Here is a 14,205-nt window from a genome sequence, read left to right as displayed (position 1 = left end):
AATTAATTAATTAACTCCCTTAATTAACGGTGCGGGTTCTTACAAGTCCTATTCATAAAGGATCCATGATTAAGTCTTTAAATCCTTTACTAGAGAGAATCAACACATGCCCTCACCCCCTATCTGCTCAACTCTCATGCGCTATTACCAATGTTATTAAACCTAGACTGGTGATCGACCTGGTCGGGATACCTAGTCAGTGGTAAGGGTGTTCGCGGTCTGGATTGGATCGGTTTTGGAAGAAAAATTCATCCGATCCAATCCCTTCAGTTTGATCATATAATCATCCATTCGGTTTGGATTTTTTTTAAATCCGATCTGATCCAATCCAATTCTTTTCGGTTTGGATTGGATCGGTTTTCGGTTTTTTGAAAATCCTAAAATTTATTTCATGATTATTGTGCTAATAACATCTTTTGTAAATATTGGCTTTGTAAATTTTATTTTATTTTTGAAATACAAAAGCATTAGTAAACTATAATATAGTTTTTTTTTGGCAATGAGATATGAAGTTCTATAAAGATAAAATTGTGTTGATAAGATATGACTAGATTTTTTCTTGGGTTTAGTTGATAGGTTAATGAGTCATGGGTTTAGAAATTTTTAGGCTATGATTAGAGAAAGACTCAATTAGGTAGAGGAGAATTAATATATTGGATCGGTTTGGATTGGATCGGTTTTCATCAACCCGTCCAAAAATCGATCCAATCCAATTAAAATTTGCGATTTTTTTCGGTTTTCGGTTTTTCAATTTTCGTTTTATTTGGTTATCGGTTTTTCGGTTCGGTTACCGCGGTTTGAATCGATTTGGATCGGTTGATGAACACCCCTAGTCAGTGGGTCACTGGTTCAACCGCATGAACCGGATATATATATAAATTTATATTTTATACTCAATTATATAATAAATATTTTAAATGGTTCAAGTGTATTAAGAACCAAATATAGTTTAGTGGTAAAGACTATAATTTATATCTTCATAACAAAGGTTCAATACTCACTAAATGCTATTTTGAAATAATTTTATTAAATGATAATATATACATATATATATTAAATGGTGCATATTAACCAATAAACAAACTCATCTCAGTGATAAGTTGTTGATGGGCCGGCGACCGGCCGGACCGGTCTGGTTTTAACAACAATGGGCATTACTATTTGGTTAAAATTAAATATCTTACATTCGGTTCTGTTTCTTTTCTTTATAATTTCATTCGCAAACAAAGTAATAGATTTATTTTGTTTTTCTATTAATCTTTCAAACAAGAAAATATTATCGTATCAAAAGATAAGCATACATTTGCAAACAAGTCATGAAAACAATTGGCCATGTCAGATAGGTCCGTTATCTTATCAAACAAGTTAGAGCCAATTAATTCCAAAACCAACGGATTTCCAAAGTAATAACGTACTACTTGTTTTGATAGGTCCTTGTAAACTGGATCAGGTTCTTTATTTTCAAAGGCCTTCCAACAAAACAACTCAAGAGCTTCTTCTTCATATAATGGGTCGAGTGTATATTATCTATCAACGACACCATGCCTTTATTCGCAAAAGTCGATCCCTTGATGTTATAATGACTCTGCTGCTGCCAGAACCAAACCAATCACATCCTCCAGCTAATGACTGTAACTGCTTCGGTTCGCTAACATTGTCAAGAATCAAAAGAAATCTTCTTTCGGTGGAGCCTTTGTCTTAGTATTGGAATTATTTCACTTACATCAGCAAACTTGATGTCCTTCTCCTCAACTATTTCACAAAGGAGTGTCCCCTGCATTCCTGTGTACGAATGCGGATCTTCTTTACTTTTCTTAATAACAATACGAAAGAAAAAGGAAAAAAAAATTACTTTGAATTAACGGTAGATATTACAACTACAAGAAAAAAGTTTATTTGTGACCAAAAATTTTGTCATAAATTTTGTCACAAATGACAATTTTTGACACAATTAATCAAATTTCGTCACAAATAAATTTGCGACTCAGGAATTTGTGACGAAATTTACTTGTGACGCAGGAATTTGTGACGAAATATCATAAAATTTTGTCACTAATAAGATTTTTTCTTGTAGTAATTTGTCATTCAAGACACTCTCTCTCTAGAGAAGTTTACCAAATGTATTAATAATAAAGGTCAGTCTAAAAAAAAACTAGTCAACTAATCACTTATTACAACATTAATCATTCAACATTTTTTTTCAAATTTGTTTACAATAATTTGCAGTTCAAGTCAGGCAAAAAAGAATAGAAAAAGAAAATAATAATAAGCATAAGCATATACCCTTGTCGAATATGCCAGCCTGATCTTAACGCCTGCCTCCATCTTTGGATCTTCTCCTTGTCAACGTGATATTTCTCATGCTTATCCAAGGCTTCACCATGAGCCCCTCTCTGATACGTCCACGAAAACTGGCAAAACCAACCGATCGATACCCTTACAGCAATCGAGGATATGGACAAGTTCATTCCGACAATAAGTTGAGGACACATAGTTTAATGGATAATTATTAGTGTTTAATATTTTAATGAATGTGTTGAGATATATAAGTCTTGGACACTCTCACTCTTTGAGCTAGCTTTTGGGACGATATATTCCAAAATTCTTTACAGAACTAGTAGCAGGTGAAATATTGGGATTATGACACTTGCATAGTGTAAGTTTTTCAAGGGGATCGCGACGGCACTCACCCAAAAAAAAAAAAAAACTCGAGTTTCGCAAATATCCCAATCAGATATATTTGATTTTATTTTTGGACGGATAGTTTTTAGTGCCACGTCATTGTATTCTGTTACAACCATTTTCTGTTTTGCCTTGCTGTATCATTTCTTTTCTGTTTTGGATGACTACACCAGGTGGTTAGTCTAGCACATGCATATTTTCATTTTTCATTCCCTGTATATAAGTCAGCATTGTTTCATTGTTGATGACATGTGAAATGAACGAATATTTTTCATCCTTTTATTCTCTGTATCAAATCTAATATGGTATCAGATGAATTTTGACATTTTCCATGGCTCGGGGCTCCACCACTACCTCTTCTTCTAATTCTTCACCTTCCCCCATGGATGACTCATCCAACCCTTACTTTCATCATAATGGTGATCATCCTGGCCTTGTCCTTGTCACTCATACCCTTACTGGAGCTAATTTTAACTCATGGAGTCGAGCTATGACCATTGCCCTCACTACTAAAAACAAACTTTGTTTTGTTGATTCTTCCATCCTTCGTCCAAATACCTCTACTCTCCTTTTTTTCTTCCTGGAATCGCTGTAATTCCATGGTAATTTCTTGGCTATTAAACTTCGTCTCCAAGGATATAGCAGACAGTCTCTTGTATTTTTCCAATGCATATGAGATTTGGAATGACCTACGTACCCATTTTTTGGAAGCCAATGGTCCTCGTTTATTTCAGTTGAAGCTCCAAATTTCTTCTCTGAATCAAGGTTCCATGGACATCAATACTTATTATACCAAATTAAAATTCTCTGGGACGAACTCAATGATTATTCTCCACCAGTTTCCTGCACTTGTGGTGCTCTGCGCACATTACTGGATTCTATTCAACAAGATCAGACAATGAAGTTCTTAATGGGACTCAATGATTCCTTTGCCTCCATCCGTGCTCAGATCCTGCTGATGACTCCTCTACCATCTCTTTCAAGGGTCTTCTCTTTGGTTCTCCAGGAAGAACGTCAGCGTCAAATCTCAACCTCTTTTCCTATTGCACCTGATACTCCATTGTTGGGCTCTATTGCTACCTCTCCTGGTTCTGTTTCCATGCCAGCACCACCAGCTTCCATGGTTGTCGTCTCCACCGCCCCTCGCCGTGCACGACCTTTTTGCACCCATTGCCAAACCCTTGGCCACACTAAAGATAAATGCTTCAAACTACACGGTTTTCCCCCTGGGTATAAACCCAAGAACCCTAGGCCCAACCTTCCCTTTTCAGCCCAAACCCATGCGGCCCATTTTCACACAAACACTGAACCCAACATCACTTCTTTCTCACCGACCCAATACACCCAGCTTCTCCACCTATTGAAGAATACGCCTTCTTCTTCGTCCTCCACGACACCCACCTCTCCTCCATCTACAGATCCAACGACACCTACTATTGCGAGCTTCAATGGTGAGTCACCTTCATCTCTCCCTTCTTCGTGTTGGGTCCTTGATACAGGTGCAACACACCATGTATCTTGTTATTCACATCTTTTTTCTTCTAAATCCACTTCTCTTTCTTCCTCTGTACATCTTCCCAATGGTTTTTCAGTTTCTTGTATGGGTTCTGTCTCTCTTCTTCCATCTATTGTTTTGATGCATGTTTTATTTGTTCCCTCCTTCTCCTTTAATCTTCTTTCTGTTGGTGCCCTAACTCGCCATTCTCCAATTGTTGCTCACTTTTCTGAATTTTTTTGTCATCTTTAGGATCGTATCACGGGGAAGCTGATTGGGATTGCTAATCGATATGGGAATCTGTATATTTTCAACACTGTTGTCCCTTTCCCCCCAGAATATGTTCTCCCACCCCGTTTATTTGTTGCTTCTGTTGTCAATTGTGAACTCTGGCATTCCCGTTTGGGACACTTATCTTCATCTGTTTTACATTCAATGCAAGATGTTTTACATTTTACTGATAATTTTTCTATTAATTCTCCTTATGTTATCTGTCCTATTGCTAAACAAAGACGTTTACCTTTCATTTTGAATCCAAAGATGTCTTATCATGCTTTTGATTTAATACATTGTGACATCTGGGGACCATTCCTCCCTGCATCAGTCACTGGTGCAAAATATTTCTTGACCCTCGTTGATGACGCCACTCGATTCACTTGGGTTTATCTCCTTTACAGAAATCTGATTTTTCCACTGTGTTTCCCCAATTTTTCACACTCATGCTCAACCAGTATCAATCTTCTATTAAAGCAATCCGCTGTGATAATGCTCCGGAGCTGAATCTTACATCCTTTTTTTCCTCCAAGGGTGTTCAGGTATATCACTCCTGTATTGATCGTCCCCAACAGAATTCTGTTGTTGAACGGAAACATCAACATATTTTAAATGTCGCTCGTGCTTTGCATTTCCAGTCTAACATTCCTATTCCTTACTGGTCTGAGTGTGTTCTTACTACAGTTTATTTATTAGATAGAACCCCATCTCTTCTTTTAAAAGGTAAGACTCTTTTTGAGCTTCTACCTCACAAATCTCCTAACTATTCTCATTTACGCGCTTTTGGTTGTCTCTGTTTCAGTTCCACTCTTCCCAAGCAGCGAAATAAATTTTCCCCCCGTGCCATTCCTTGTGTATTCCTTGGATATCCTCCTGGTTATAAGGCCTACCAGCTTCTTGCTATTGACTCTAATCAAATCTTCATTGCTCGTGATGTCATTTTTCACGAAACAGTGTTTCCTTTCCATCAATCCCCTCCTGCATTATCTCCTCTGACTTCTATTCCCACTAAGTCTCTCACCACTGCTGCTCAACCTACCCGCATCAGACAACCACCTCCTCACTTAAAGGATTATGTTTGCCAATCCTCTACCAAATATCCCATCTCCTCTCATATTTCTTCTGATAGACTTTCCCCAAACCACAATGCTTTCATTAATGCCATTTCTACACATTATGAACCCTCATCATTCTCTGAGGCTTCTCAACTTCCTGAATGGCGTGCTGCCATAGCTGCTGAAATTGATGCTTTGGAACAGAATTGTACTTGGAGAATTGTTTCTTTACCCACCGGTAAGCACCCTGTTGGCTGTAAATGGGTCTACTGTGTTAAGCTTCGATCAGATGGTTCCCTTGAACGGTACAAGGCCCGCTTAGTTGCCCAAGGCTATACACAGCAAGAAGGTATCGATTTCAATGAAACATTTTCCCCTGTGGCCAAAATAACCAATGTCCGTACATTGCTGGCCTTTGCTGCAATCTCCAACTGGCATCTGATCCAATTGGATGTAAATAACGCGTTTCTTCATGGTGATTTAACTGAAGAAGTATACATGTGTCTTCCTCCCAGTTATTCTCCACAGGGGGAGTCTTTGCCTCCTAATGTTGTATGCCACTTAACAAAGTCCATTTATGGCTTGAAACAAGCTTCACGTCAATGGTTCTCCAAGTTCTCCTCCACCCTTCTTTCTCTTGGTTTCTCTCAATCTCATGCTGATCACTCCCTGTTTATCCGAAGCTCATCTGATTATTTTATGGCTATTTTAGTCTATGTCGATGATATTATTGTGGCTTCTAACAGTTTTACTTATGTGCAGCATCTGACTGAAAAACTAAATAATACTTTTAAGCTAAATAATCTTGGTCCTCTGAAATATTTTTTGGGTATTGAAGTTGCAAGATCTTCTGCTAGTATTTACTTGTGCCAACGACAATATACTCTTTCTCTTCTTCAAGATTCTGGCTATATTGGCAGCAAGCCTCGTTCAACACCTATGGAGCCCAATCTTCACCTTTCTGCTTCTGAAGGCTCTCTCTTGGATGATCCCACTGCCTACTGTCGGTTGATTGGTCGACTTCTTTATTTGACCATAACCAGACCTGACATTTGTTTTGCTGTCAATCATTTAAGTCAGTTCATGTCTGCTCCCCGTCAGCCTCATTTCCATGCTGCTCAGCGAATTCTTGGTTATTTGAAATGTACTGTTGGACAAGGAATTTTTCTTTCTTCAAAGTCCTTTCTTAGATTACATGCTTTTTGTGACTCAGATTGGGACTCTTGTCCGGACAGCCGCAGGTCTGTTTCTGGATTTTGTGTATTTCTTGGACAATCTCTCATTTCATGGAAGTCCAAGAAACAGAGCACCATTGCTCGCTCTTCCGCTGAAGCTGAGTATCGTTCCATGGCAAATGTCACATGCGAATTGTTATGGCTGTTTTCTCTGCTAACTGACTTGCAGGTCCCTCATTCCGCTCCAGCCCATCTCTTTTGTGACAACCAAGCTGCTCTCCATATTGCAGCCAATCCTGTTTTCCATGAACGAACAAAACACATCGAAATTGATTGCCATATTGTTCGTGATCAACTCACTCAAGGACGTTTACTGACCTTCCCAGTCCCTAGCTCTCAGCAACTTGCAGACTTAATGACCAAAGCTCTTCATCTTGCTCCATTGGCTAATCTGTTGTCCAAGATGGGAGTTCTCAACATTCACTCTCCATCTTGAGGGGGAGTGTTAAAATATATTGTATTTGATTTTATTTTTGGACTGATAGTTTTTAGTGCCACGTCATTGTATTCTGTTACAACCATTTTCTGTTTTGCCTTGTTGTATCATTTCTTTTCTGTTTTGGATGACTACACCAGGTGGTTATTAGCACATGCATATTTTCATTTTTCATTCCCTGTATATAAGTCAGCACTGTTTCATTGTTGATGACACTAAGCGAAATGAACGAATATTTTTCATCCTTTTATTCTCTGTATCAAATCTAATAAAAGTCAATGACCCCTATCTAGTCAAAGAGCTGAACCTAATGCCACCATTAACTTTTGCATCAACATGTGAGTGTGAGAGTGCCGTTCTGCAACGCTACCAATGTAGGCAACGTTCTCATATAATGTAGGCATTCAGCTAACAGTTCTTTCCGCTTCAATGCCACCGGCACCGCCGGCCGCCAGGGTGACCACGTCTTCCCCAAAACAAATGCTTTCTTATTTAATTTATGAAGGTTTGAAAAAGTACAAATTTGACTAATAAAATGATCAATACCCAAGATTTAATATAATAATGGATGATCAATTAAGTTTAGTTACGTAAAACTTCTGTTAATAACTTATTAAAACATGGATGAAAGGACGTATTGATACAAAATCACGTGACCATTAAAATAAATGAAACCTAAAGGATCAAAGGGTTGGTTCAAGTTGTACATATTTAATTATGCTTAAGCAATGTATTAAGTTCAAGTTTTTGTGAATGTAAAAAAAATTCTTTGAGAGAGTTATTTAGCAGCACCATGATGTGAATGTTTCCACCTCGAACAAGATTGCCTCCCGTGGAAGATACATGTAATTTATTTAAAAAAAATTTAAAACCTAAAGGAAGACAATGACATATTATATCCCCACAAGTTTCAACTCTTTTAGCCGACTATGAGACTAATCCTGAGTCAAGATTTAGTCACAGTTAAAACTCGTCTACCCTCCCCAAATATGTATTTGGTGGGAATTGAATCCAGATTATCTCTCTATCTATTCAGCTTGTGTTGCTAAATGAGTTACACATTGTTATGGACTCATATATAAGGTCCATCTATTGATAAGCCCAACAAAGGGCAATCCAAATATAAATCAGACATAATTAAGGAAGGGTATCCATTGAGAATATTAATCCTAATATGACAGCATATAACACATGAGCTTGGGCTATTGACAGAAGCACTGCAGGTCCAGAATACAATACCTACAGGTAAACCATAAAATAAGAGGTAAAACCTACAGGTATGCATGCTCTCTCTCACTGTTATGATGTCACTGTGCACACACATCCTCCTTTGACAAAGTCGTTTATTGTTCTTCTATGCACTTTGATCTACTTGACTAAAAGGCATCTTAATTATCCATAGATACCTTAGAGGGGGTACTTAGATCCAAAAGCAACATACTAACTCTATGGGGCTAGACATCTCTCTGTCTCTAAAACATAACACACCTATTGGGTTTACAATAACAAATATAATTAAGATAAGATGATCTCAAGAAACGTTGTTCCTATCTCGATCTGGGAGGAGTTCAGCTTGTATTTAGGCATTACTTGTCATCTCTGGCCATGGTAACGACTCATATAAAAGAATAAGAAACCAATTAACGAACAAAGACATCGAACAAAATTAAAAACAAAGACACTAACTTCTATTCGGGGGTGTTTGTAGAAGATAACTTTTTTTTACCCGGGAGTTGTGATTCCTGAAAATATGGTGGAAAAGTGAGTTTATCTGAAATGTTTAAAAATAAAACTGTTTGGTATGCCAAAATATTACCAAGATTTTTGTCAGATTTTTTGCATTTAATTTTCCCTTTTCTCGGGAAAATGAAAATACCACCCTCTAGCTGGATGGTATTCTTGTGATATTTTGGTTTACATTTTACACACAAAACAAAATCCCGGAAAAATCATATTCTCGGAAATTTTTTCAGAAATCTTCTACCCAACATGAATAAATTGGATTATCACCCTCATTTTCCTGGAAATCTGAAAATAAATCATCTACCAAACACTCCCTTAGAGTCTAATGACATCAAACTAGTCTATTTGAGATTTTGAGCGTATTGAAACGAACATTTGGCCAATTTTTTATGTTGCAAACTTGTTTGGTTTTTTTTTTTTTTTGATAAACAAAAAGCCCAAGTACAAAATAAAGAAAGACCACAAAAAGAAACCTAACTATTGCAACTCAAAGCATGAGGTCTCCCAACAGCTGACAGATCGGCAAGCAATTATAATTGGATGCCAGGAGGAGTTTCCTGCCAAACAAGATAGTCTTCCTGCCCCTCATAGTCTAATATGAAATTCATCAACCAGTGTGCACACAAGTTAGCCTCCCTCAAAGTATGCCTGAAAATCACATACCAATTTTTATTGATCCATATCCGTATGCGAGAAATCAAATGATTCTCACGGACTGTTGCACCATTTTTAGTGAGCATAGTGATAACACTTGTTAATGATGTTACGGTATACAGCATTCTAAGCCATCTCCATCACCCTAAGGACACCCCATAGTTCTGCTTTAAATGAAGAACACCTCCCTATTTATACGCAAAGTCACCAAGCCACTTACCACACTCATCTCGCTGATTGACTTTTCTTTTCCCCCAACTTGATGGAACATAAATTAAGGGTATATGTTTAATATATACTTTAATGAAATTGAATTTAAAAGAAATTGATAATAAAAGATTTAATATATATATTTAAAAATAATATTTTGAACGTTCTTTTAGAAAAAAAAAATTATTTAGATGATGTAAAAGTAAAACCAATTTTAAATATATAACTACTAAAAAAATAAAATACAAGGTTCAGGTTGAGACATACCTTCTTCTTCTTTTTTGGTAATTACACTGATACATGTTATACGCACTTTTTCTCTTCATAAACTTTTACACTATTACTTAATAATTATGTTTTGATACATTAATAAAAAAAATGTTAACATTCTTGATTTGTTGTAGAAAAAAAATATTAAGGGTGTCTACCAAAAAATATCAAGGGTATATTAATGATTTTTTTTACTTTTCATAAAAACTTTTATAACGACTGTGAACAAAATTTAAATTCACATCAAGTTAATGCTCCCTCAACGGTCGATTTCATCAATTATCTTTCAATCAGTTAATTAGACAGAAACAACCACTCAGAGGTGGAGCCTGTTGCCCCTAGTCAATTTTGGCTAAGTTCGCCCCTGCAACTATGCTCTTATAGTCATATAATTAATAAATCACCAAAGTTTATCATCAATTTAAGTATTAGATCTTTTTGCTTCCAGAAAAAACAAAGCTAAAATTGTTTGATAAATGACTGCCAGTTTATAGCATTATTGCGCGTGTATATAACATCTGCACACTGGCTTGAATTATCATAGTTTTCAAGAATAAGTCTCTTGATTTATTTCAAAATCACGTATTAAGAAGATTCAGAAGGGATGTCCATAAAGCAAATTAAACGTTCAAAAAGGTAACGACAGCAAAGTGAGTAAGCAAATCAAACATTAGGATGCCAAGACATCATGTTTACAATGGACCTAACTACAGATGAACTTAACTAAAACATATATTACTAGGGAAACGTTACTTCAAATATTATTTACCCCACGTAACTCATGTATCTTATAATATACACTATCATAGATCTCTCTCTCTCTCTCTCTCTCTCTTTTTCAAGACGCATTATCAATGGCCTCAATTATCTGTCTTGCTCATTATTTAACTAGCAGTACTAATTATATAACAACAAAGACTGAAACTTATAACAAGACAGCAGGTTTGTATATTTTTTGAAAATATTTTCCACTCATACTTGAACTCCTGAATTTATTGATGGGTATGAGTTGGCCCATAAACTTATAAAACTAGTATCAATTTTTGCATCTTATATTAATCTCTGAAAAAGATTAACTTGATACGAGTTTCATAAATTTAAATTGCTAACCCATGTATCTAAATAAATTTAGGACGGCCAGTGGAAAATAATTTCAAAAGTATACTTAATATTATAAATTTATACTGAACGAAGGATAGGGTCATTAAAATCCTCCTGACAAGAAGTAGAGGTAGTTAAATAATGGAACACATAAACGTTGTATTCCACAAGAGCATCCCCTTTTTCATAATCAACCTGATGACTCCTTGCTTGAACAAAACCACGTGCCAACCTGAAAGCCCCGGTTCCACCAACGATTGGCATCTCCCTAACGGTGTTGAAGATGGGGTTCCTCCCCATCACACTGAAGGTGCTTCCATTAAATTCACCCTCCGTGAACACAAAGCTCATCCCCATGACTATCTCCAAGTCAAGCTTAGCTTGCTGTGACGCAGATATGTAAAACCCTTGTGCCTTTCCAACTAGTTTGGAGTCAAGTTCGGGCCCCACTGTCAAAGGGTCCTCCAACACCACCAAGGATCCGAATGGTAAGGGAGAGTTGGACTTACCCATGAGGGGACTAGCCACTATGACCATGGATGCTTTTGGACCAGTAACAATGTCATGGAAGAAGAAACGAATGTGGGTGAGCTTCTCCTCATGGAAACCTAGAGATGATGGGGAGATTCTTTGATGGTAACTGGCCACAAGGGTGGAGAAGAGGAAGGTAAGGGTTAGGGGAATGAAGAAAGTGGTTAAGAGGGTTTTGGAATAAGCCATAGTAGTGATCAACAAGTCAAGTGAGTGAGTAAGAAAGTTAAGAGCTAACCTTATATTGATACTATCCCATGAAATAAAAGGGATTGTATTTATAGCAAGTTGGGGGCTGTGAAAGTCTTTGGAGTGACCTCAGACCTTCCCGTATATAACTATGATGCCGGTCCATGTACACAAAAATTGTAATTGATTTAACGGATCAATTCAAACTTCCTTGACCAAGTTATATATTATCATTATTTTATTTCGGTTGCACCCTGGGATAAGCCTCAAATAAACGCTTGAAGGTCGACAAGTGCAACCCAATCTTAACTGATAGTATTGGCTATGTTGCACCGATATCGATTCAGGATATGGGACACGATATGATACGATATTTCGATACGTTAATTTTAAAAAAATATTAGATTTTAACATATTGGAACATATTTTTATATTAAATAATATTTTTAGTTTATATAATATATATTATATTTAATATTCAATCATTTAACAAAAAAGACGAAGCTATGTCTTGTTTGTGTGAAAACAATGGTACCTTCATTCGTATAAATTCTCTTATATTATTCTTCCTCTAAATGAGTTTTTTTTAATACGCAAAGCTGAGGTTTTACCAGGTATCATAAGGAAACTAATATTTATCCTTATCTACAACATACTCCTATTATCCATGAAACAAAATAACAATCTAAAGATGGTTGATTGGTCCTTTTGTCCTTGATTTAAAAAAAAAATATGGTCAATATAATTATATATAAGCAGATTGATATATGATTTGGGAAGAGCGGCAAAGTGATAACTTTAAAAAAAAAATAAAGACAAAAGATTCCATAAGGTATATAAAAAGTGTTAATGGTTCTTTCAAATCAAAATAAAAAAATATTTATTTAAAAAAAAGAAAACAATATTTATTTACAAAAAAGGAAAAAGAAAACAACATTTATGAAAAAAAAATTGGCATTATAAAATATAAAATATTAAGAAAGGCTAAAAAAACCTAGTTGAACTACTCTTCACCGCGTAAGTTTCTATATAATGGCTCATCCAAATTCCGTAAGCCTAAATGTAATTATTATTCTTGTATAAAATAAATATATCAATGTACAGTATTTCTCTTAATCAGGTTTCAATAGTTTTAAAGACGGTAGATCACAACACGTTAGAGAAAAAAAAAGTAAATAAAATAATCAAGAGAAATGCGAAGTTTTCCTAACTAATCTTTTTATTATCTTCTTAAATACTAAAAACAAAAAGTATCAAATAAAAAACAAAGTATTAACCTTGAAAGTTTCAAAAATATTTAATTTATGAAAATATTGAAGAAGAAGAACTGCAGTACTGTAGTTAGGGGGGAAAGCCTTTGGAATAATTCCGTTGTTATTTCTGTCAAATTTGACGGCTGATGACGGGAAGACTTCGTTGATTTATCATTTACAATCGCCGGTCTATAGACTATTCCACGTTTTGGATATTTTTTTTGGAATTTGTAGCTTTCAATTTCTCTTAAACGTCACTTGGGAAAATTGTGAAGTCAAGCACATGTGTCTTGAAATACAGCAGTTAAAGTTCATTATCATTTTAATCCTGTTTTAAAATTTTCTATTTGACTAAAATTTAATTGACATTAACTCGAGTAAATGACTTATCAAGATTAGGGTTTGGTCAAATTTTGATCAAATATGAAGATATTAATATATAATTTGAGAAGAAGAGTATAATTATATATAATTTGATAAAAGGGAAAAAAATGATAAAAAAAAAATCAAATTAAGAATGAAATAATCAATCAATCTTAATTACGTATTTTAAACTTTTGTACATCCTTATATTGCACGTACATTACGTGTCCACAGTTTGATTTTTCGTGTACATCAGTCACTTCGTTTGGATTATTGGATAGTCCAAAATTTACAACAGGTTAGTCAAATGTCTACTTGTAAATTATTGTAATTCCTATACATCATGTACATTATGAGTCTTGTTATTGCACACAAATGAATTTAAAAAAATAAAATAAAAGGTCAAACAATAATTCTCTCGCTATTTATTGTAATTCCTATACAAAATTTACATCAGACACTTCGTTTGGATAGTCCAAAATTTACAACAGGTTAGTCAAATTTCTACTTGTAAATTATTGTAATTCCTATACATCATGTACATTATGAGTCTAGTTATTTCACACAAATGAATTTTAAAAAAAATAAAAATAAAAGGTCAAACAATAATTCTTTCGCTATTTATTGTAATTCCTATACAAAATTTACATCAGACACTTCGTTTGGATAGTCCAAAATTTACAACAGGTTAGTCAAATGTCTACTTGTAAATTAT

At 35.3% G+C, this 14,205-nt stretch overlaps 1 protein-coding gene across 1 annotated transcript; it reads right to left on the bottom strand.

Annotated features, from left to right (window-relative positions):
• Positions 1 to 10,709: 10,709 nt before the first annotated feature.
• Positions 10,710 to 11,996, bottom strand: LOC133292052 (pterocarpan synthase 1-like). The gene has a single exon (XM_061490431.1). The coding sequence runs from the start codon at positions 11,872 to 11,874 to the stop codon at positions 11,233 to 11,235; it is 642 nt and encodes a 213-aa protein (XP_061346415.1). The 5' UTR covers positions 11,875 to 11,996; the 3' UTR covers positions 10,710 to 11,232.
• Positions 11,997 to 14,205: the final 2,209 nt, after the last annotated feature.

Source organism: Gastrolobium bilobum, unplaced genomic scaffold (assembly GCF_033153095.1).
Source record: "Gastrolobium bilobum isolate Gb01-03AN ecotype WA unplaced genomic scaffold, APGP_CSIRO_Gbil_v1 utg5369, whole genome shotgun sequence".
NCBI classification, from domain to species: domain Eukaryota; kingdom Viridiplantae; phylum Streptophyta; class Magnoliopsida; order Fabales; family Fabaceae; genus Gastrolobium; species Gastrolobium bilobum.
The sequence above is the reverse complement of the archived record's forward strand: the minus strand, read 5'-3'. Positions and strand labels throughout refer to the sequence as shown.

What these genes read in the sequence shown, in the direction of transcription:
- LOC133292052 (XM_061490431.1), bottom strand. Translation starts at nt 11,874, where the DNA reads ATGGCTTATTCCAAAACCCTCTTAACCACTTTCTTCATTCCCCTAACC.